We start from the raw sequence: 21,533 nt of genomic DNA, 5'->3' as shown, positions 1-21,533 counted from the left end.
TGCTGCAACAACATCTGAAATGCCAAAAACAACAACTCTGAAAAGCACTACGCTTTTGCCAGCAACATCCTCTGTGGTTCAAACGACAACTGTTTTGCCATCAACTTCTACAAACACAAGCAATGATGCTGCAAAAACATCTGAAATGCCAAAACCAACAACTCAAAGCACCACGCATTTGCCAAGAACATCATCTACTGTCGGAACAACAACCATTTTGCTGTCAACATCTACAATCAATGATGCTGCAACAACATCTAAATCAATAAGCACAAGCCCTGCAGAAGAAATGACAACTAAAATACAAGTAACATCAACTGAAAAAGGCAGCACACTTTTGGCAAAAACCTCCACTATGAGCCAAACAACTGTTTTACTGTCAACATCTATGAACTTATCCTATTTTGTATTCACATCTACAAGCACAAGCTCGAATGCAGCTTTAACATCTGACATGCCAACAACTCAGCAGAGCACTACACTTTTGCCAACAATCTCATCTATAGTTCAAACAACTGTTGTGCCATCAACATCTACAAGCACAAGTTATAATGCTGCAACATCTGAAAAGCCAATAACAACAAATCAACAAAGCACTATGCTTTTGCCAACACCATCATCTTCTGTTCAAACAACAACCATTTTGCCATCAACTTCTACAATCACAAGCAATGATGCTGCAACAACATCTGAAATGCCAAAAACAACTCAAAGCACCACGCATTTGCCAACAACATCCTCTGTGGTTCAAAAGACAACTGTTTTGCCATCTACTTCTTCAAGCACAAGCAATGAAGCTGCAACAACATCTGAAAAGCCAACAACAACAACTGTACAAAGCACTATCCTTTTGCCAAGAATATCATCTATGGTTCAAACAACAACTGTTTTGCCATCAGCTTCCACAAGCACAAGCAATGTTGCTGCAACAAAATCTGAAATGCCAACAACAATGACTCAAAGTACTATGATTTTGCCAACAACCTCATCTGCTTCTATGGTTCAAACAATTGTTGTTCCAACAACAACCTCATCCACAGTTCAAACAATATATTCTGTGCCATCACCATCAGCTACAAACTCACACCCTACTGCAGCTGTAACTGAAATGCCAATTACAGCAACTCTACAAAGTGCAAAGCCTTTGCCAACAACCTCATCTATGGTTCAAAAAATGACTGATATCCCATCAACTTCTAAGGCAGCTGAGACAACAACTACTGGAGTTGATAGCAGTATTAGAGTTGACATGACAAAGCAATCAATAAGCACAAGCCCTGCAGGAGAAATGACAACTGAAAAACAAGTAACAACAACTGAAAAAGGCAGCACACTTTTGGCAAAAACCTCCACTATGAGTCAAACAACTGTTTTACAATCAACATCTATGAACTTATCCACTTTTGTATTCACATCTACAAGCACAAACTCGAATGCAGTTGTAACATCTGACATGCCAACAACTCAGCAGAGCACTACGATTTTGCCAACAACCTCATCTACAGTACAAACAGCAACTGTTGTGCCATCAACATCTACAAGCACAAGCCCTTATGCAGAGAAAACAACTAAAAAGCCAACAATAACTCAAAGCAATTTGTCTTTAAAAGTCTCAAATACTGTTCCAACAACACCAAGTGAACGACCAACATCTACAAGTTCTTATACATTAAATTTAACTCAACCACTCAATGCCACTAGACTTGCCATTACACCAACTGCACATGCGACAATGCTATCAACAGGCATAAGCAACTCAGCAACTAAAATGTCAACAAGAACACCGCAACACACAGATATTTCTGCCAAACCATCAAGCACCAGTCCAACAAAGACTGACAAAACACCAGCCATTACAACAACCAAGGCACATGCAACAAGTGCCATTTTGAAAACTACAGCAAAATCAACAAGTACTCCAAAAACAACTGAAAAGAAAACTACAACAACAACAGCCAAACCACTACCAACTACCCTAGCATCTCTGGATCCTCCCACAGAGAAAGAGGGATTCCTTTATCTAAAATTTCGAATAGTGCGGATTTTCATTCAAGATTACAAAGATAAAACATCATCTGCTTATAAAGCACTGGAAAGAAATGTAACAACTGAGGTAAATCACTATCTTCTTCAATTTGAAGGAATATTTTAGATTAAAAACAAAATGTTAATACATTGTTGTACTTTTATCTTGTTATCACTGTAGCAGATAAATTAAATGATCTGCATTGCTTTTGTTATTTTCTTTTCCAGCTTAATCGGGGATACAAATACGTGTTCCAAAATACATTTCTGAGAGCGGTTATCATAATTTTTTGGTAAGTTAGATAAACTCCCAAACTGACTTTATCTTCCTGTAGCTACTATCTCTAAACACTTATTGTGCATTTTTAACGTCTGAAAAGTAATTGCCTTTCTGTTGCAGTGTACTAACACACAATATGTATAAAATGTATGGTATGAACACTACAGCAAATATCAACAGATCTACAACGGCTTAATTTTTTTGTTACCTTCATTCTACTTCTTTTATACAAATGAAAGAAAAAACCTTTTCTCAACCTTTTTTTCATTAGGCCTGGCTCTGTGGGTGTAACGTCTCTGCTAATTTTTCAAAACCAGAGTGTGGTCCCAAACATAACAGATATAGAGGATTCTTTAAAACAAACAATTAATCAATCCATTGTCAACTTGAATGTCATCACATCCAGTATTTCTGCTGGTGAGTGTTAAAATGTTTGTTTTATCTGTTATCTTGAGGAATGTTTGCTTAGTTAATTATAAGAGGGTGTAGTATTTTCTCTCTAAGTGTGCTTAATACTATACTATCTTATACTATCCTTTGTTTAAAAAGGAAATGCAAAAAGAATAACTATCATACATCAATGAAAAGCCTAATCATTTAATTATTTGTTTTAAAAAAACTTCTTAACACAGATCCACGAAATGACACCACATCGACCACCACTCAGAGTCTCACAACAGCGACTACAACAATGGCAAGCAGTCAGTTTGCTACAGCTATTACATCTGCCAGTTCAGTGGCACGAAGCAGAAACATTGAAGTGGTCACTTTCCTTCTTCTTTGTAACCTTACTAAATTCTTATTGATAGAGCTTTAATACTTACATAATTATTGTATATATGTGACCCTGGACCACAAAACCAGTCTTAAGTCGCTGGGGTATATTTGTGGCAATAGCCAAAAATACATTGTATGGGTCAAAATTATAGATTTTACTTTTATGCCAAAAATCATTTAATGTACTACATGTATTTATGTAAAATATTATTTCATATATTATTTCATTCAATTAAACAAGTGATTAAATATTCTGCAGCATCTTTTTTTCTTCAGTAGTTTTTTTCCCCCTAGAAAATTCTGAATTGCACAGAAATGGTTATAGAAAGAAAATGTAAGAATCGAATTATTTTTTTAATAATATGAAAAACAGTTTTATTATTACAGTCATATCCCTTGGCAAAGATTTATGAATACTGTAACAAATATATTGCTCATGTTAATTATATGCTATGCTATAATGCATTACAGTTTGTTTTTTTTACAATCATTTTTGCACTAATAACATCATTTTTCAAAACACTTAGGCCTAACACTTTTTCCAAATGCTTGGATACAATACACATGAGCCAAAGATCTTTTGTTCATTGAACTAAAATCACCGGTTCAAAATGACACAACTTAACATCAAAGTATTACTATTTCAAAATGCAACTCACAAATTGCATCTGAATTGAGTGTCTATTCATTTCATTACAATGACCTAACTATCAATTGATACAACTGCTCAAAATGCTACATAACTGTTGCATTACTCTTGAAGCATAAATCTTTTGGAAAATGAATAATATTAAATGTTTAGATTATGAAAGTGAAGCAACTGAGGACTGAGTATGTTCAGGTGTGATCAGTTTCAAGACGCCTGTTGTTGGGAGAAAAAAAAAAAATCCCCCAAAAATTCTATAGGCCTATCATTGTTATCAGTATTTGTTTTTCCTACAATAAATGTCTTCTTAGAGGGTGATAGAGCTGGAAGCTGATGAAAACCATTCCTATTTTTGGATGAGGCAGGCTTTACCCTGGCCATGACATGGAGGAGAGTTTGAGAGTGGCTCAGAACAATGTTCACTGGGGTCTAACCACCTTTTTCCAAGATGTTTAGCTAATGAAAACATCCATTATGATGTGGATGAGAACCTGTGGCCAAATCCACAAGACAGGGTTGATAAAAACATAGAAGTGCAGTGAGGAACACTCCAGTTGACATTTTACTGTAGGCCTACTGTAGTTTTTGCTTATCTTTTTTTTTATCTAATTTTTTTCTCATTTCAAGTTTTTTGAAAAACCTGTTGCGAGTTGATTATTTCATCAATAACTTTCAAATTTTGTTTAATGATTCCAGTGTCTATTACAAAGATGTATGAATGTGTAGAACTATAATGAAAGCTGCAACGTGTTTTGAACAACTATATTTAATGATTGTACTAAAAACTAGAGAGAAACTATGGGTGTCTTGTGTGTGGGTGATCTAAAGTAATGTTCCTATGATATTTCATAATAAATGAAGTTTTTTGAACCAATGATTCCGCAAATTCAAGGCTGCAAGGCGAGATATGAATGCAATATGCAAACTTTTGAACACTGGACAGCTCGTTACAAATAACGACTATTTTGAGTTTTGTCATTTTTGTCAAGTGCAAAAATGATTGTAGAAAAAAAAAAAAAAAAAAAAATCATCACTAAAAGGAAGGTCACTTTAAAGTGCTACCCAATCATAATGAAAACTAAATACATAAAAAATAAATGGATTTTTGTATTTACTGAAAAATATTTACTAAAGAAATACTACATTCAACAAGCATAAAACATTTTTTAAATCTCATAATTACATCCTTTATATAAAATAAAGCATAATCAGTATTTTCACATCCATTGGATCATCAAAAGGGCATGCTTATACATTTAGGAAAATAACTATTCATATGAAGAATTACAAATTAAAAGTCAAATCAGACTAGGTGCTACAATACAAATCCATGGTTTCTGTAATAGCCATTTTCTTAATTCATCTAAATGAAAAAGACATTCTGTAATTTTCTCAAGAGATGTTGATGAATGTGGGTAACCAAACAGTTGCTAATCCCCATTGGACAGCATTTTCAGTTTTGGGTGAACCGTCACTACAGAAATGTAGCTCTTCACCATTTCTGACTAAACATCATAGTACAAGTACCGGTGGATCCACCACAATATAATTCAAATGGTTGAACAGCCAGTTGAAATGTTGGATCAGTTAAATGGAGTAATGTTTTAAAAAGCACAACAGAAGAATAGCTTACTTGTAGCAGTCTGTACATTAAACTGGAACAGAAGAATGCATTTTAGCATTAAAAAAAAAAGAAACTTCACATTCGAATACTGTGAATACTGCACAGACAACTTATGTAGTATAAAATGTTTTTAATTCTCAAACCAACAAACAACCACAATTAACAGAAGTAAAAAAGAATTCCCAACCAATCCCCTGGAACAATAAAATAAACTACACAAATGGAGAAGAGGCTTTTTGGGCATGATCATATGAAAATAAAATTGGGCGGATCTCTCTTCCCGCTGTCACAGAAAACTACACTGAGACACAGATAGGGAGAGCTGGACCACAGCCACCACCACTTCAGCACACCGCTAGCTCATCTGGACTGCTCAACTGGAGAAAAAGAAAGAGGGAGAAACATTAGGAGGCAAGCTGTAACTGTACATTATTTAAAAAAAAAAAAAAAAAAAAAAAAAACACAACAACTAGTAAAACTTGAGACTTCTTAAATGATTAGTTCACTCCATAATGTCCCTAGTTCACCCCTATGTCATCCAAGATGTTCATGTCTTTCTTTCTTCAGTTGAAAATAAATTAAGGTTTTTGAGGAAAACATTGCAGGATTTTTCTCCATTTAGTGGACTTCAGTGGTGGCCAACGGTTTGAACGTCCAAATTGCAGTTTCAATGCAGCTTCAAAGGGCTCTACATGATCCTAGCCAAGGAATAAGGGTTCATACAGATACTGCAAAATGAAATCCCATGACTTTCAAGGACTTTAAAGCACTATTTTGGCAATCAAGTAATCTGCTGATTATTTTGACAACTGACTAATCTGATATTTTTTAGTAATAAAAATAGACCGAAATGAAAAACAGACTTTAATATGACCATTTATAAATAAACTAATGAGGCAATAATAATTGGTTCAAATAAAGTATCAAAACCAAGTAATTACATTGTGTATCTTAACAGTGTTGTACAATAAAATTACAATGTAATATGCCTATATATTAGGGCTGCAGCGATTAGTCGACGTCATCGATTACATCGTTTACGAAAATACGTCGATTAGCATGGGATGTGTCGATGCATCGCACCTTTTAGCCACGCCCATTGCACGAGCCTGCAGTTATACTCACAACCGGTGCAACATCATAGAATATCTGAACAAATACACGCCCACTTTTAGGGGAAAACAAACCGCCATACAGCATTGGATCGAGGAAGTGGACTAACCTTACAACATGCCAAAGAGTTGTTGTGTGGTTGGGTGCACCAATAATGTTTGTAAAAACCCAAATTACTAGCCCAGGCTACCTGCCATCATCATCCATATCTTGCTGTTCTGGAAATATCATGAATTACGGATGATGCTATCGAAAGCTAAGCCAGGCTAGTTGTATGGCTATACAGAAAAATGCACTCAGTAAATATAAAAACATAATATATACATTTAAAGATGTTTACTTTTAAATACGAAGTAAAATCATTCACTGGCTTATAGGTGACTCGATGAGGTACGAGTAAATGTCCGGGTAAGACACCTCTGGCTACTGGGTGGGGTTGTTACACCAATTTGACGCTGGGAGGGAGAATGAAGGGACATGTTTTTAAATTGACCAAATTAAGTTTGTGGATGCATCTTTCACGCTCTATGGCAGGCAAGGTGGACATATAATTACTTGACATGTTTAATCTTAGTGATTTCTTAAAGTTATTCACGCCTGCAGGCTGTATACGGACGTTGCTTTGTGCCGCTATTTTGTATTGAAGTCTATGGGAAGTCGTTTATTTTCCCCTAAAAAGGGGCGGTGACGAAATTGACAGTTAAGTTCCCGGATGTGCCGGTAGTACGTATCCCTACTTGAGATCATTTTTCTGCCATGTGTAACACAAAACAAGACTCTAGAGCAGAATGTAAAGGCTAGTATGGCAACATCACTTCATAGAGCTGCGTTCATAGAGCATTTTATTATTATACGACCGTCAGAACCGCATATAAATATAGCCAAACTGACGCCTTTACATTGTCAAGATTCCCAACCGCATTCTCGCATTCAAAGCTGCGCTGAATGAACGGACCAGCACGGGACATCAAGTTTCCTATATAATCATGATGGGTTTAATTCACCCACAGAGACGGAGAAGGAGAAATGATTGGCGTTCATCTGAAGATCCACTGGAGCTGCCGTCAGTGCCGTGGGCGCGAGTTTTGAGACGCGCGCACCAAACGCACACTCAGCACTCACAAACAAAGCATTTAAAGTCATTATTAGTTGTTAAACTGTGATGGATTGGACAAGCCTTGCCTGGGCTCATTTATTTAAAAACAGGCTGTCAACTGTGATAAAACTTCCCGTTGTTATGACGCAATTTTTGATTCTGTCTCTAGTGTCCTGAATGCGGTTGTGACTTCAGCTGTTCATTCATACAGATATGTATTCAAGCAGATGTTTTAATTTGTTGAATAAATAAAACATTTCAAGTCTCTCACCTGTAAGCAACTGCTGTCAGTCCCAAACAGTAACTGTGAATGCAGCCATAAAGTGCACTTCTATTGATTGTATTGTATCACTGCCCTGTTATTCATTCTTTTTTATTATTTCTTTCTTGCTTCCTTGCTTTCCTTTTCTTTCTTTAATTTTTATTTTGTATTAATTTATTGTTATTTTTATCATTTTTTATTTAATATTCTCTCTTTCATTTGTATTTTTTATTAATTATTTATTGTTATTATTATTTCTCTTTTTCTTTCTGTTATTATAAGTTTTTTGTAAAGTATTAATTATGAGAAAATGTTTGAATAAAATATTAAAAGATTAATAGCAGAAGTTACTGTTATTATTTATTGATAGTTTAACTAAAGAATTTCATCAACTGATAAGAAAATAAATAGATTAATTGAAAAATAATTGATAGATTAGTCGACAATAAAAATAATCGTTAGCTGCAGCCCTACTATATACATATATATATATATATATATATATATATATATATATATATATATATATATATATATATATATATATATATATTTATTAGGGGTGTCACCGAATAGTCGACGATTCGATGCTTCGATTCGAGGAGCCTGATTCAACTACCAATCTCACAGTCAAATATTCGCGAAGAATCTTAAAAAGCAAGAATCATTTTATCTCGTATAAAATGCATTTGGTTGAGTTAAGCTACAGTAAAGCGCTTCATTGTAGTAGCCTACTATACGGTGATTATCTCTTCAGCGGTGCGAACAGAACAACAATGCAGAATATTAATAACTATGACTGGCACTGTCATATACATACCATTATAATGAGAACTCCATTATAATAAAACGCTGTGATTTTTTAGTGTTTAGTTGTGTTTCTGCATGTTATTGCGTGAAGAACGCATCCACAAAAGGAGTTCATTCAGAGCCGTGCAGACACATTCATGTGCATTAGGGGCATTTTGTGCAGATAGCCTATAAGTCGTAATATTAACGTTATGTTATATAAATAACGAAGCGTATTCTATACGAGATAAATCTCATTGATTAAAAACCGGCTATCATATGCTTCATTCATCTTCAGCGCACGCAGCTCAAAACAGAAATGCAGAACGTTATAACTCATATACATAACATTATAATGAGAGCACTATTGTAATAAAAAAAATTTGTGAATTCTTAAAGGTTTCGCTGACATTTAATGTTAACTATCTTTTAATCAAAACATAAAACATTATTCACCCCGTTTGTATCTGCGAGGCGTCCGTTACACATTTTCCCTGTGTATTTATGACTGTCGAATGTCTGACTTGACTCTTGGTAATGTATTTTGCCCCGCCCCCAAATATATGATTCGACTATCGGCATGATTTGAAAATTCCGATTCGACTATGAAAATCCTTAGTCGGGGACACCCCTAATAAATAAATAAATGTATATATATATATATAAAAAAATATGAACATAACCAACTTAAGTACATTATGTATTAAAAATATCTGCAGAGGGTGATGTTTCACTTTACAGCGTGAATCAATGACGTTTAAAATCCATTTAATTTTAATATTTGGATAAGCAAACTCAGAGTGACTTATTTTGAAATCGCATATCTAGAAATGTGTTGATCTAGAAATATTCCCGTGTTTGCGTAGGTTTATAAATGATTTACCTAACATTTGTCTGGGAAAATCTCAATAGATTGCATATGCTGTGAGGTTGGGATGCTTTACAGAGGAAGGTTTGTGGACCAAGCTGCTGAGATGGAGACGTGCTCCACGCTTGTAAATGATAACAGTGCAACACAAAGCACGTCAGACTCTATATGCGTTAACTAATGCAGCGTTTCCCAATCCCAGTCCTCACGCCGTAAATGGCCTGCAAAGTGGACATCACCGGATATTCCGCCATGATTCCAGTTCGAAACAAGTGTATATGTTCCATTCAAAGGGCATTAAAGTGTGCGAGATGTGAATTTAAATTGTATTTATTTACAGAGGTATATGATGTTGCACGCTTGTTGCTCAAGTGTGTGTGAAGACGTTGCACAGCACAAATCCATGAATGAATGTTCCGAAGTAAACTTCAACAGATGTCCCCTGCTCAGGGAGTAGGGAGCAATGAACACTGTAGGGATCATATCAATCGGACCACAGTTCATGCACGTAGCTCTCTTCTAACGAGCTGGTTATCTGAATCATGTGTGTTAACTAAAAGAGACATGCAAAATATGAGAGGGGGGTTGTGCTATCAAAGCACTATCCAAGTTTTTACCATAAACTCAACTAGAGGTGTCAAAATTAATTGTTGCATTGATGCATTCGCAAGTTTCTCTTTGTGAGGTTTGGTTAGCAGTGACTGAAATGCAGCTTTACACACAACTGCCAGTCTGCATGAAGAGGATCTTGAGACTCCAGTAGCTTCAAACACCTGTTTGCTGCTCAGCAGTGGCTTTTTTTACAGCTGGTATTACAATACAGTTAATTTGTTTGACAGAAACGTTCCTTAATAAATCTTTATCTGACCAAGATCTTTTGTGCTCCAAGTCACTCACAAATCTTTTGACGGTTAAATAATTTCCATTTGCTTTTCGCAAAATATTGTTTGTGTTGATGCCTTTTGCAAGACATTGCATTGTTTCATACTTTTCATCTTCAGAAAGATCTTTCTTCCTCACCATATTTCATGAGAACTGTGACTTGCTTAATAATGTGGAACAACCTCTTTAAGTAGGGTTTCCATTTACCTAAGAAGAACTGGCAAACTATTGAACAAACCTGTCTGAGATTGATACCAGTTAACTAAAAAGATGTGAAAAACACCACAAACAAAAATCTGACTCTTTATTGTACCAAAATCCTACTGATATATCACTTGCATAATAATTTGGATCGCAGTGCAAGTACACTTTGAGTATCTGTACTTTACTTGAGTATTATTTTTTCTGGAAACTTATGACTTTAACTTCACTACATTTGAAAGACAAATATTGTACTTTTCACTCCACTACATTTCTATCAAGGTCCTCGAAGTAGAAAATCGTTACTATGTAGCAGCTTTGAAAGTCAGTGGGTGATTTTTTCTTCTCCAAAATGTGACTCTTTTTGTGATTTCGCAGCATTTTTGTGAACACTGACCAATTGCAAATGTGATATTTATTTAAAACAATTCAATAATAAAGAGTTCATAATGTGGTATTAGACATAATATGGTCTAATTTTGCTAAATTGTGTATGTGAAAATATTACCTATAAAGCCACAAAAGAACTGTTGTGCGTCTCCTAATAAAACACAATAGGTACTGGACTTGAAGCAGCACTGCACAGACTGTTCTGTGTGTGACATCAAAGTACTGTGAGAGAAATTAGACAGCATTTTTGAAATTTTTGTTTTGATGTCAAATAAGTCTTGCTGTTTTGCTTTTTTGTTAAAGCAGTGTTGCTGTTGTAAAGTTATACAGCTACAGTTGTGTTTCTGGGTTTGAAAGCAGGTGTGATTTTTTTTTTTCTTCCTTATCACACTCTGTATTTACAGAATTTCACTGTCCACTCTGTTCAAATGTGGATGAATGGCTACACATAGATGTGTGCACACACTGTAAGAGCTGTGTGAGATTACTACCATCCTGCTTTTGTGGGGGTGGGAAGGGGTGTTAAATAATTGTTTTTTTTTTTTTATTCCCCATAGGTTTTTAACATTGTAAAAGCTCTTTATTTCAAAGATACTACAAGCTAGTCAGTGTATTCAGTAGGTGTAGCAAGTATTACGTACAACAATAATAAAACAGTGCATTGACATAAAAGGAAATATACTTTTGGTACTTAAGTAAAAGTACAGAAGAACTTTCCTTAAAGTACTTAAGTAAAAATCTGTCTTTACAACTTTTACTTGGAATGGAGTAATATTTGACCAGCAGTATCTGTACTTTCACTCAAGTAATGGAGTTGTGCACTTTGTCCGCCTATGCTCATCAGTAATATTCAAATGGCAATAATGCTGAGGAAAAAAGAAAAACCTATAACTATGATTATCTGTAAACTTTCGATACTTAAAGCACTCCCAGATACTGAAAGTGCTTTTTGTTTATCACTAGTAATTGTCTTTTCTCCCCCTTTATCACTTTATATTTGCTTGTATGTTTTAAAGCTATATTTACTTTTAATTCTTAACAATAATTAGTATTTTAATTAATGTATAATTAACTAATTAATTAATTATTTTAAAAACTAGCCTGCTTATATAATTTAATAAAAATGCACAAAATAAATTTGATATAATCGTGATATCGAATTGAATCGTATCGTTGACATGATAATCGTAATTGAATTGAATCGTGAAACCAGTGCCGATTCACACCCCTAAACTCAACTTTATACGGATATCACGAGACCGCTTTTCACCTCAATAGGGTTGGATATCGAAAACCGGTTCCAAATTTCCAAGAACCGGGTATTCGTGCATTTTGAGCCTGCTTAACGATTCCTGCGTTCGCATTTTAATGGGATTTAAAACGATTTAGGTGCAGGAGCAGAAAGAACTTGCGCCTTGTTTGCGTGCAGTGTACATGAAGCGTGAGCACAGAGATCAGCGGTCTTTGTTCAGGTTCCCAGTAGGGGTGGGCGATATGAGCTAAAATTCATATCACGGTATTTTCCACTGTCCAGACGATATCGATATTATATCGCGGTATGAGAAGAAAAAAAATTGGAATCACATTTTAGTAGACCTTAGTTAAATTGGAGGCAAAATATGTATTTTAACCTTATATAACTAGGAGAAAAAGACAAAAATAGAATGGTCTGACTTTATATTTGTGATGAGTCGGATGGACAAGTTCCAATGAGTGCGGACGGACAAGCTCAACACATGCGCAGTACCACCAACTTGACTTGTCCCGCTGATGTACGCGGACCGTCCGCGCGGTCTCAAAAACTTGCCTGTACGCGGACGGGGTGTGTGGCAGTCCGCGGGCCCTCCTGATGACGAAAGTTTTCTTCCTATATTTCGAGTATTGTGAACGGTGATCTTGCGCTGCCTGCTACAGTATTTTCTCTCTTTGTGTCTGTGTTCTGCGTCTCTGTCCTGTATTAACGGCCGTTTACAGACTTAGTAATACTAATACTACAACACAAATTATATTTTGGGAAATTATTATAATCCAGTTTGTGTGCAGTCCCGAAAAGTCGATCGTGTGTTTGGTGCAAAAACTATCCGGTTCTGATTTATGTCCGATCAAGCGTGGCATCTCTCTCTCTCCCTGATGACGCAGTAATGACCGCGGGGGATCTTTTTCTGTCCATCCAATGAAATCCATGAATATGTAACGGTATCCACAGTATAGCAAAATCCATATCATGGCACAACATAATACAACAGTCACGTTAATACCAGTATAGTGCCCACCCCTAGTTCCCAGTTTGTGTCCGTTCTCGAACCGTTCCGTGTATGGTTGCAACGGTTCGTAGATGATCCGTGATCCGTACGGACCAGTCCCTACGGTTCGGCAAGCATGTGATTCACGGATTAACTGTTAAGCTAAACCAGTATAGACTGAAAGTTATCATCTGCACCCGTTTTGTCTTGCCAAATTACACATTCAAGCAATTTCAGACCATTCAGATGAAGTCGTCGAATCGGGACTCGAATCGTTTTCTGCGCTGAGCCGCTGCCGCACACACCCGAAGCGCGCACAGAGAGAGAGAGAGGGGCGCGATTCAGACACCACGTTTCAGACAACACCTCAACGGATGGATACATAAAGTTATGTGAAAATACCCTTTTTGGAGAGTATTCTGGTAAACACAGTAGGTTATGGCCATGTCTTAAGTTAACATATACAGCTGAGAAAGAAACCGAATGAATGTCAGTATTAGGCCCGTGCATTTAGTCTTAAAGAGACAGCAGCCTAGAAATACCTACTTCTATCTGGTCTGCTAATCAAACACCACCACAGCTTTAACAAAGATTAATCTGCATTTAACTTGTGCAGTAAGAATTATGTCGTTTTACACTTAATTACTACATTTCTGCACTGGAATACTACCGTTACTGTCTTTATATAGCCAATAATTTATCTGATCTGAAAAATGAACCGATCCGTGAGTTTTGTGATCCGTTGCACCACTAGTTCCGTCCATTTCCACTGTAGACTAAACTACGTCAGTATATCATCATAAACACAGCCATTTTTGTCTTAAGTGAACGTAAACAGATGAGAAAGAAAACGCACCTGTACAGTATTTTTAGATCTGCGCGCATTCAAAAAGAAAAGAAAATCATTCACCGATCTTGACTGAACATATTTAATAAATTTAATTAATCTATATATTTATGGAAAAAAAACTATGCAGTCTTTTTACAGTTTCTGTACCTGAAATTTGGTTCAGTTGTATTTATTTATGCTATTGCTAATGGATTTGTTTGTTCCTATTTTATTACTGACTGTTTATTTGTCTTTAACACTTTAATATTTGAAATTTATTACAATTTTGTATTATATTAATCTAGTTGTTTTTGCTGTGGTCATTTTGTTAAAAGCATAGGCAAAGTTCCTCTTGCAAGTGTTCTGTAGGCTGCCGATTTTTCCTCTTGTTATTCAACTGCAACAGAATGCTTTGTAAAAAGACACAAATATTGGACATCTAAATGTTTGACTTATATTGGATTTTTTATCTTATTGGAATCGATAAGCAGAATTGGAATCGATAAAATTCAAACGTTACCCAACCCTACACCTCAAGGAGTAATACTGCGAGATCGCGTGCACTCCCAAAAGCCGGGTGAAATGGCTCTGTATTTATATCAGACACGCTGTATCTTTAATTTTGCGTGACAATTGTCTTCGAAAATAAAAATTAACACTAATTTCATATATACCACCTTTTAAAAATTCAAGTACCTTTTCATAAATATGGCTGTTTTCAAGGTTTTCCAGGACTTAAATTTCAAAAAGCCAAATTCAAGTACTTCAAGCGCTTTTAGCACCTTGTGGGAACACTGCACAATTGACTTTTCCAACGTGATTACGTAATGCGTGAAGTCGCAGAAGCGCATCGCAGAGCTAATGCAAGATAAGCATTTGTGGTTAAAAAGTACATATTTTGTTTGTTTGTTTAGAAAATGACCAATCATTTCGCTAGATAAGACCCTTATTCCTTGGCCGAGATCGTGTAGAGCCCTTTGAAGCTGCATTGAAATTGCAATTTTGACCTTCAACTCCTGGAATGTTTTCCCCAAAAAGCATCTTGGATGATATGGGGGTGAGTAAATTATCAGGAAATTTTAATTCAGAAGTGAACTAATCCTTTAAACTAGGGATGAGCCAAACTGATACTCCGAATTGGTCATGCAGGGCTGATAAATATCTTACTGTAGGTGGAGATGTCGATTTCCTCAGGCAACTCAGCGACGTTGACTTCAAAACGGTCCTGCACATCATTCAGGGTCTTTGCATCCGTCTCATCTGATACAAAGGTGATGGCCAATCCTTTTGTACCAAACCTACCAGCACGAGCAACCTGAAAGAAATGAGGATAACAGAGTTTAAAGGTGTATTCACACCAGGAAAGTCAGCTAGTTCACTTGCTTTGGTCCAGACCAAATACAATGTTGATTTTTTTTTGTTTGGTGCGGTTCGCTTTCACACTGCCCTTTTTGCAAGTGAATCAGAAACTGTAAACAAAACCAGACGTGTGCTTAAGGTCATCCATTCATTGGTTCATCCATCAAACCGTACCAGAATTAGTTTGGAAGCGGACCGAGACCATCACTTCAGCTGGGTCTCGGTACGGTTGTTTGGTGCGCACCAGAGTGCGATTACTGTATTCACACCTGCCCAAAAGATCCACACCAAGAGGGGAAACGAACTTGAGTTCGATTCAATCGAACCAAACAAGACAGGTGTGAATACACCCTAACAATCTTGAGTTGTACATTTTACCAACCCCAGCCCTGGGCAGTTGCTATTACACTTCTAGGTTTGATAAAGCACAACACCACAGCGTGCATAAATACCCTGTGTAGGTACGTGTCTGAATCTTCAGGCATGTCATAGTTGAAAACGATATTAACACGCTCGATATCCATCCCACGACCAAACAGGTTAGTAGCCACCAGGATCCGCCGTTGAAAATCTTTGAACTGTTGATACCGGGACAATCTGAAAAAAGAAAAAGGATTTCAGCATTTTTTCCTACCCAACCATTTCAAGATCATGAGATCAAATGTCTCACCTTTCTTCCTGAGCCATTCCCCTGTGGATCGCAATGGCAGGGAAATTCTGTTCAACCAACAGCTGAGACAGAGCCACACATCGCGGAACTGACTTGACAAATATCACCACCTACAAATCAGCCAAACAAACCACTGAGTTGACAGCGGCCACATTCAAGGACGATGACTGTAAAAATGTGATGAAATGACAATTACCTGGTTGAACTCAAGAACGTCAAGCAAGTCAAACAGTTTGCGGTTCTTTTCGCTGTCCTTCAGTTTGACGTAGTATTGCTGAAGACCATGCAGGGTAAGCTTGGTCTCGTCATCAACAAACACCTCCATTGGCTGCAAGAACAGAAGAAACTTTACAGTTCAGAACATCATTCATCAGCTTTTGAGGCAAGTAGGTACATTCATAGATAAAACTGCACAACCCTAATTAAAACTGCAAATACAAAAGAAAGGATAACTCACATCTTGCATGAATTTGCGACAAACCGGTCTGATCTCTTTGCTTAATGTGGCACTGAACATCATGCACTGCTTCTCGTGAGGGGTCAGTCTGAAGATATCCTGGACATCTCGTCTCATATCTAACATGCAATCACACACAATAACTCCTCTGGTGAACAGAAAAACATCCAGCTCTGTAAACTGGCCCATACATGACAAAATCAAACCCACCTAGCTGCTCTAGCATCTTGTCGCATTCATCCAACACAAAGTGTTTGACATTTTTGAGGTTCAAGGTCTTGTTGCGAATGAGGGCAAGGATTCTTCCTGGTGTTCCCACTACAATGTGAGGGCAGTTCTTCTTCAGCACTTCCTCATCCTTCTTTATGGACAAACCACCGAAGAAGACAGCACACTTAACGTTGGACATGTACTTGGAGAAGCGTTCATACTCTTTACTGATCTGAAAGGCCAGTTCACGTGTGTGACACATAACCAACACGGAAACCTGCAGAGAAGAAAATTACAAAATGGGTGAAAAGGTTCGTTGACTTAACATGCATAACTACCACAAGATCTCATAATAGTCTCTATCCAAAGTAGCAGTCTGCAACAGCACAAGAAACCACTGCTGGTTATTCTTCAAGTGTGATGATTTAATGCGGAACGGAATTGTTTTCTGATATCAGGGTCAAGAAATGTTTGAAAAAACATTAGAACAGCCTACAACATTCTAGGTTTTACTGGTCAAAAGTTCGGAATTAAGAGACTTCTTTCAAAAACAAAAATCTTATGCTCTGCAAGGTCGCATTTAAAACAGTAGTAGTAGTATATTTATTTAATGCCATGTCAGCATCTTAGGCTATTTTCATGGCAAAAACTATTAAAAAAAATACAAGTATAACAAATACAATAAAAACCAGCAAACAAACAAACAAAGTTATATTACATTAACATGATAAAAATTCTAAAACTTTTTCTGGCAAAATTATACTAAACTCTTTAAGTGAGTTCGCATTTAAAAACTTTTTTTAAAATTGAATACATTTTAAAATGTAACTTATTCCTGTGATGCTAAGCTGAACTTTCAGCATCATTACTCCAGTCGTCAGTGTCACATGATCCTTCAGAAATCATTCTAATATGCTGATTTCCTGCTCAAGAAACATTTCTTATTATCAATGTTTAAGCAGTTGTTAATGCTTAATGCTTTTTGGAAACTATACAGTTCAGGTTACGATTTAAAAAAAAAAAATAATATTCAGCAGCAAAAACTGTTTGCATAACCACGTAACCATAATTATTAATGATAACCATTAATAATAACGAGTACCAATAATAATTAAAGGTGGTGTATGTATTTTTTTCAAAAACACTTTAGAAAACAGAGTACCAAAAACTTGTAACCAATCAGCAGTAAGGGGCGTGTCTACTCATGATGTGGGGAGAGAGCGCTCAGTGAACATGACGGACATTCGCAGAGCGACGACAGAAAGATAGAGATGGCAGATAAAAAAAATAAAAATAAAAAACGTCTGCGGAACAAAAGGCGGTTTGTCTACACCGGACGCGACAGTTGTCGTGTCATGCCGCAACAGCTAAAGTCTGTATACTCTGGACGTGACAAAGTAACCGTTGAAAATCATTTGAAATTTGTGTCAATACGTCATAAATAGAACGCGGCAGCAGTTTACTGTCTGGGATTTTGTCGTGTCGTATCCAGTGTAGACAGCATCACTGATTATAATGAGTTCTATAGTATTTTGTCGCACCGTGCCGCTCGCGTCCAGTGTAGACACAGTGTTACGATAAGGCAAGAAGAAGGACCCGTGTAAACATCGGATCAGCTTTCCAGCACTGGAGAGAACTCAAGGAGCAGGAAGGCCTGCGATCGAATGCCAAGGTTGCTTTGTTTCTTCTCGATAGGTGAGTAACATTGGTTTTGCTTTGTTTCACAGAACTAATCGCTGCATGTGGGGCAGAGCTATCAAAATGGGGGCAAGAGCCTTTTGGAGTTGGGGCGTGTTTGTTTTGGTGATTTGAAAATTTAGGGCTGCACGATATATCGCATGCGATATTTAACGCATCTTGTCAGTAAAGCCTGTTCTGTAATCAGCGATAATGTCCATCACGTGCGTGATTTCACATGGAGCTGCATTCACCACACAGAGTCGTTGTTCACTGACAAGCTGCACAAAACCACGCTGAACGTGAACAACGGCTCTGTGTGGTGAATGCAGCTCCATGTGAAATCACGCACGTGATGGACATTACCGCTGATTACAGAACCGGCTTTACTGACAAGATGCGCATTAAATATCGCATGCGATATATCGTGCAGCCCTATTTGAAATATCAACATTGGCTACCAGAAATCACTCACCCCACCTTTAAGCATCAAATCAGACTAACGGAATGATTTCATGTGACACGGAAGACTTGAGAAATGGCTGCTGAAAATTCAGCTTTGCCATCACAGGAATAAATTACATGATAAAACATTAAAATAAAAACTGTTCTCTTAGATTGTAATAATTTCACAATATTACTTTTACTGTAATTGTACTGTACATGCGTTTAAATTAATGTAATTACTTCAAAACCTTTGAGTGTTAATGTACAAGTGAGCAATGTTGTTTTATACAAATAGGAAGGAAAACCATAATGTTTTTGAGTTTGCAAGATCTAGTTTAATGAACACACACCTGCCCATCCACTGGCTCGATCTGCTGAAGAGTGGCAAGCACAAACACGGCGGTTTTTCCCATACCAGACTTTGCCTGGCACAGGATGTCCATACCCAAGATGGCTTGTGGAATGCATTCATGCTGGACTGAGAAAAAATAATACATTTCACTACTAAAAACAAAATCTTGTTAATACAATTACAATGAAACCAAGGCAGCATGAAAGTGATTCTCCATGTGGATCAATATATTTATGTTTGCACTTTAACACCGATTTAAATTTAAAAGAACAACTAGGTACTTGTATGTAACTGAATATGGTGGCTATTCATACTCACAAAGCCATTTGAAATAAATCTATACACTGCTGCTCATATAATAGATATACTAATACTAGATAGATTGTTACACAGCAGTGCACTCTAAAAACCTTAAACACATTGCATAAATCCTCACCCTCAGAAGGATGCTCAAAGCCACAGTCAACGATTGCGCGGAGCAGCTCTGGTTTCAGGAGGAAATCACGGAAGCCGGAGCTGTGAATAGAGACGTAGGAGCCTTTCACCTCCTTCTTGCCAGATGGGACTGCACTGTCCACGGCGGTCTGCGGCTCCTCGTCTTCCTCGTAGTCCAACAGCTCATTATCAACATCGTTTTCGGCCATGGTAACTTTTGGTGACACAGGGAAACGTAAAGATGTAAAAGAGAGAGAATTATGCTAAAGATACCTATCATTATATAAACATGTTCTACTATAATGTGAGACCCAGGACCACAAAACCAGTCATAGGGGTCAATTTTTTTGAAATTGAGATTTATATTTGGCCGAGACACAACTACTTGAAAATCTGGAATCCGAGAGTGCAACAAAAAAAAAAAAAAAGAATCTAAATATTGAGAAAATCGCCTTTAAAGTTGTCCAAAAGAAGTCCTTAGCAACGCATATTACCAATAAAAAATTAAGATTTTATACATTTATGGAAGGAATTTACAAAATATCTTCATGGAACATGATCTTTACTTAATATCCTAATGATTTTTAGCATAAAAGAAAAATCGATCATTTTCACCCATACAACGTATTGTTGGATATTGCTACAAATATACTTGTGCGACTTAAGACTGGTTTTGTGGTCCAGGATCACATATGCAAATATAGAATCATTTACACGAAGAAGAAAAGAAAAAAAAAACATTTACAAAGCAGCCAAAAATGCTGTTCAGTGTTTTGCAACCTAAGCCTAAACTAAAGAATAGAAATTATGCATCATTATCCAAACTCCTCGAAATTGTCCATAAATCATCACTTACATTGCTCTCTTTAAATGCTGGTCTCTATTCGTAAATAGTACCTAGATAGTGAAAATAATTACAGGGCAAAAACATCCATAATACAGGTTTCTATACATATAAAACCAGCTCCGATTGATTTAGCCAATTGACTAACGTTACCCCTCAAACAATAGAGCCGCCATTCGCTGTCCCAACGAAACCGATCTTTTTTTTTTCATTTCATTTAATTTCATTTCATTTCACCGCGCGTTTTTTCAAAAGTACCTAGAATATCTATGGCTATGAAGTCTTGTGATACACGTGAAGAATGAAATACGAGGCTGTTTCAACGCAAATCGCTTTCGTTTTCACATTACGGCTTTGAGCCTTTCAGGCTGCGCGGTTAGAGAAACGCGAGGTGTCTACAACTCTTAACTTTTAAACACTTTAAATTTATTACTAAAATGGCCTCTAAAATACAGCTAAATCCGGAAGTGAGTACTATTAACAATCATGTTTTTAACGAATTAGAGTTCTTAAAGGTATAAACAAAACAAATTACCTTTCGCTGTTGGTACTGAACGTCGGCACTCGCGAATCGTGCAGTAAGGCCTTAAGTTTATAGCGCTCCCCGGAAATAAAAACCGAGCTCTCCCATTGGTTGTATTCAACGTCAATAAAGGGTGAGAAGCAGCGCATGCTTGCGATTGGGTAACATAAAACCGCGTCGATTTTGTGGGCGGGTTCCTAAACCAGTCGCTAGCATTACTTTAAAATGTCCACACGATGTCACTATGTGCATTCTGATTTTAGGCCCACAATGATAAATGTGTGCCAGCATCCCATGTGCATACTATCCATCCTAAATTCTCTTAGATATATTAGTAATTTTCAATACTATTTAGGGCAGATAGGGTGGATAGTATGCACATTGGGGCGCAGAGTGTGTAAACGGTGCGACCTAAAATCGAAAACCTTATTAAAATCTAGATTTTATTTCTTTCCTTAAAATTTTCCTTGACACAAAATTCATTAATATATACATGTGTGTGTGTGTGTGTGTATATATATATATATATATATA

General features: G+C 36.7%; 2 protein-coding genes across 3 annotated transcripts; one reads left to right on the top strand and one right to left on the bottom strand.

The window, feature by feature from the left end:
• The first annotated feature begins 1,732 nt into the window (after positions 1–1,732).
• LOC131543675 (mucin-2-like) lies at positions 1,733–3,122 on the top strand. Its single transcript, XM_058781282.1, has 4 exons — positions 1,733–2,113; positions 2,254–2,318; positions 2,577–2,722; positions 2,938–3,122. The coding sequence occupies exons 1-4, from the start codon at positions 1,733–1,735 to the stop codon at positions 3,120–3,122; spliced, it is 777 nt and encodes a 258-aa protein (XP_058637265.1).
• A 1,700-nt stretch (positions 3,123–4,822) lies between these two features.
• Positions 4,823–21,118, bottom strand: ddx39aa (DEAD (Asp-Glu-Ala-Asp) box polypeptide 39Aa). 2 transcript variants are annotated; one of them, XM_058785581.1, is made up of 10 exons: positions 21,012–21,118; positions 19,634–19,846; positions 19,196–19,323; positions 16,722–16,998; positions 16,512–16,630; positions 16,251–16,382; positions 16,055–16,164; positions 15,837–15,981; positions 15,193–15,340; positions 4,823–5,729 (listed from the first exon to the last, which is right to left on the bottom strand). In XM_058785581.1, exons 2-10 carry the CDS (start codon positions 19,839–19,841, stop codon positions 5,713–5,715), a joined length of 1,284 nt encoding a protein of 427 aa, XP_058641564.1. In that variant the 5' UTR covers positions 19,842–19,846; positions 21,012–21,118; the 3' UTR covers positions 4,823–5,712. The 2 variants fall into 2 exon arrangements, with proteins under 2 accessions (XP_058641564.1, XP_058641556.1); XM_058785573.1 differs by lacking the exon at positions 21,012–21,118 and adding an exon at positions 20,489–20,889.
• Positions 21,119–21,533: the final 415 nt, after the last annotated feature.

The sequence above is a fragment of the Onychostoma macrolepis genome, chromosome 01, assembly GCF_012432095.1.
Source record: "Onychostoma macrolepis isolate SWU-2019 chromosome 01, ASM1243209v1, whole genome shotgun sequence".
In the NCBI taxonomy this organism is placed as follows: Eukaryota; Metazoa; Chordata; class Actinopteri; order Cypriniformes; family Cyprinidae; genus Onychostoma; species Onychostoma macrolepis.
Note: the sequence above shows the minus strand (reverse complement) of the source record. Positions and strands in the feature narration are given on the sequence as shown.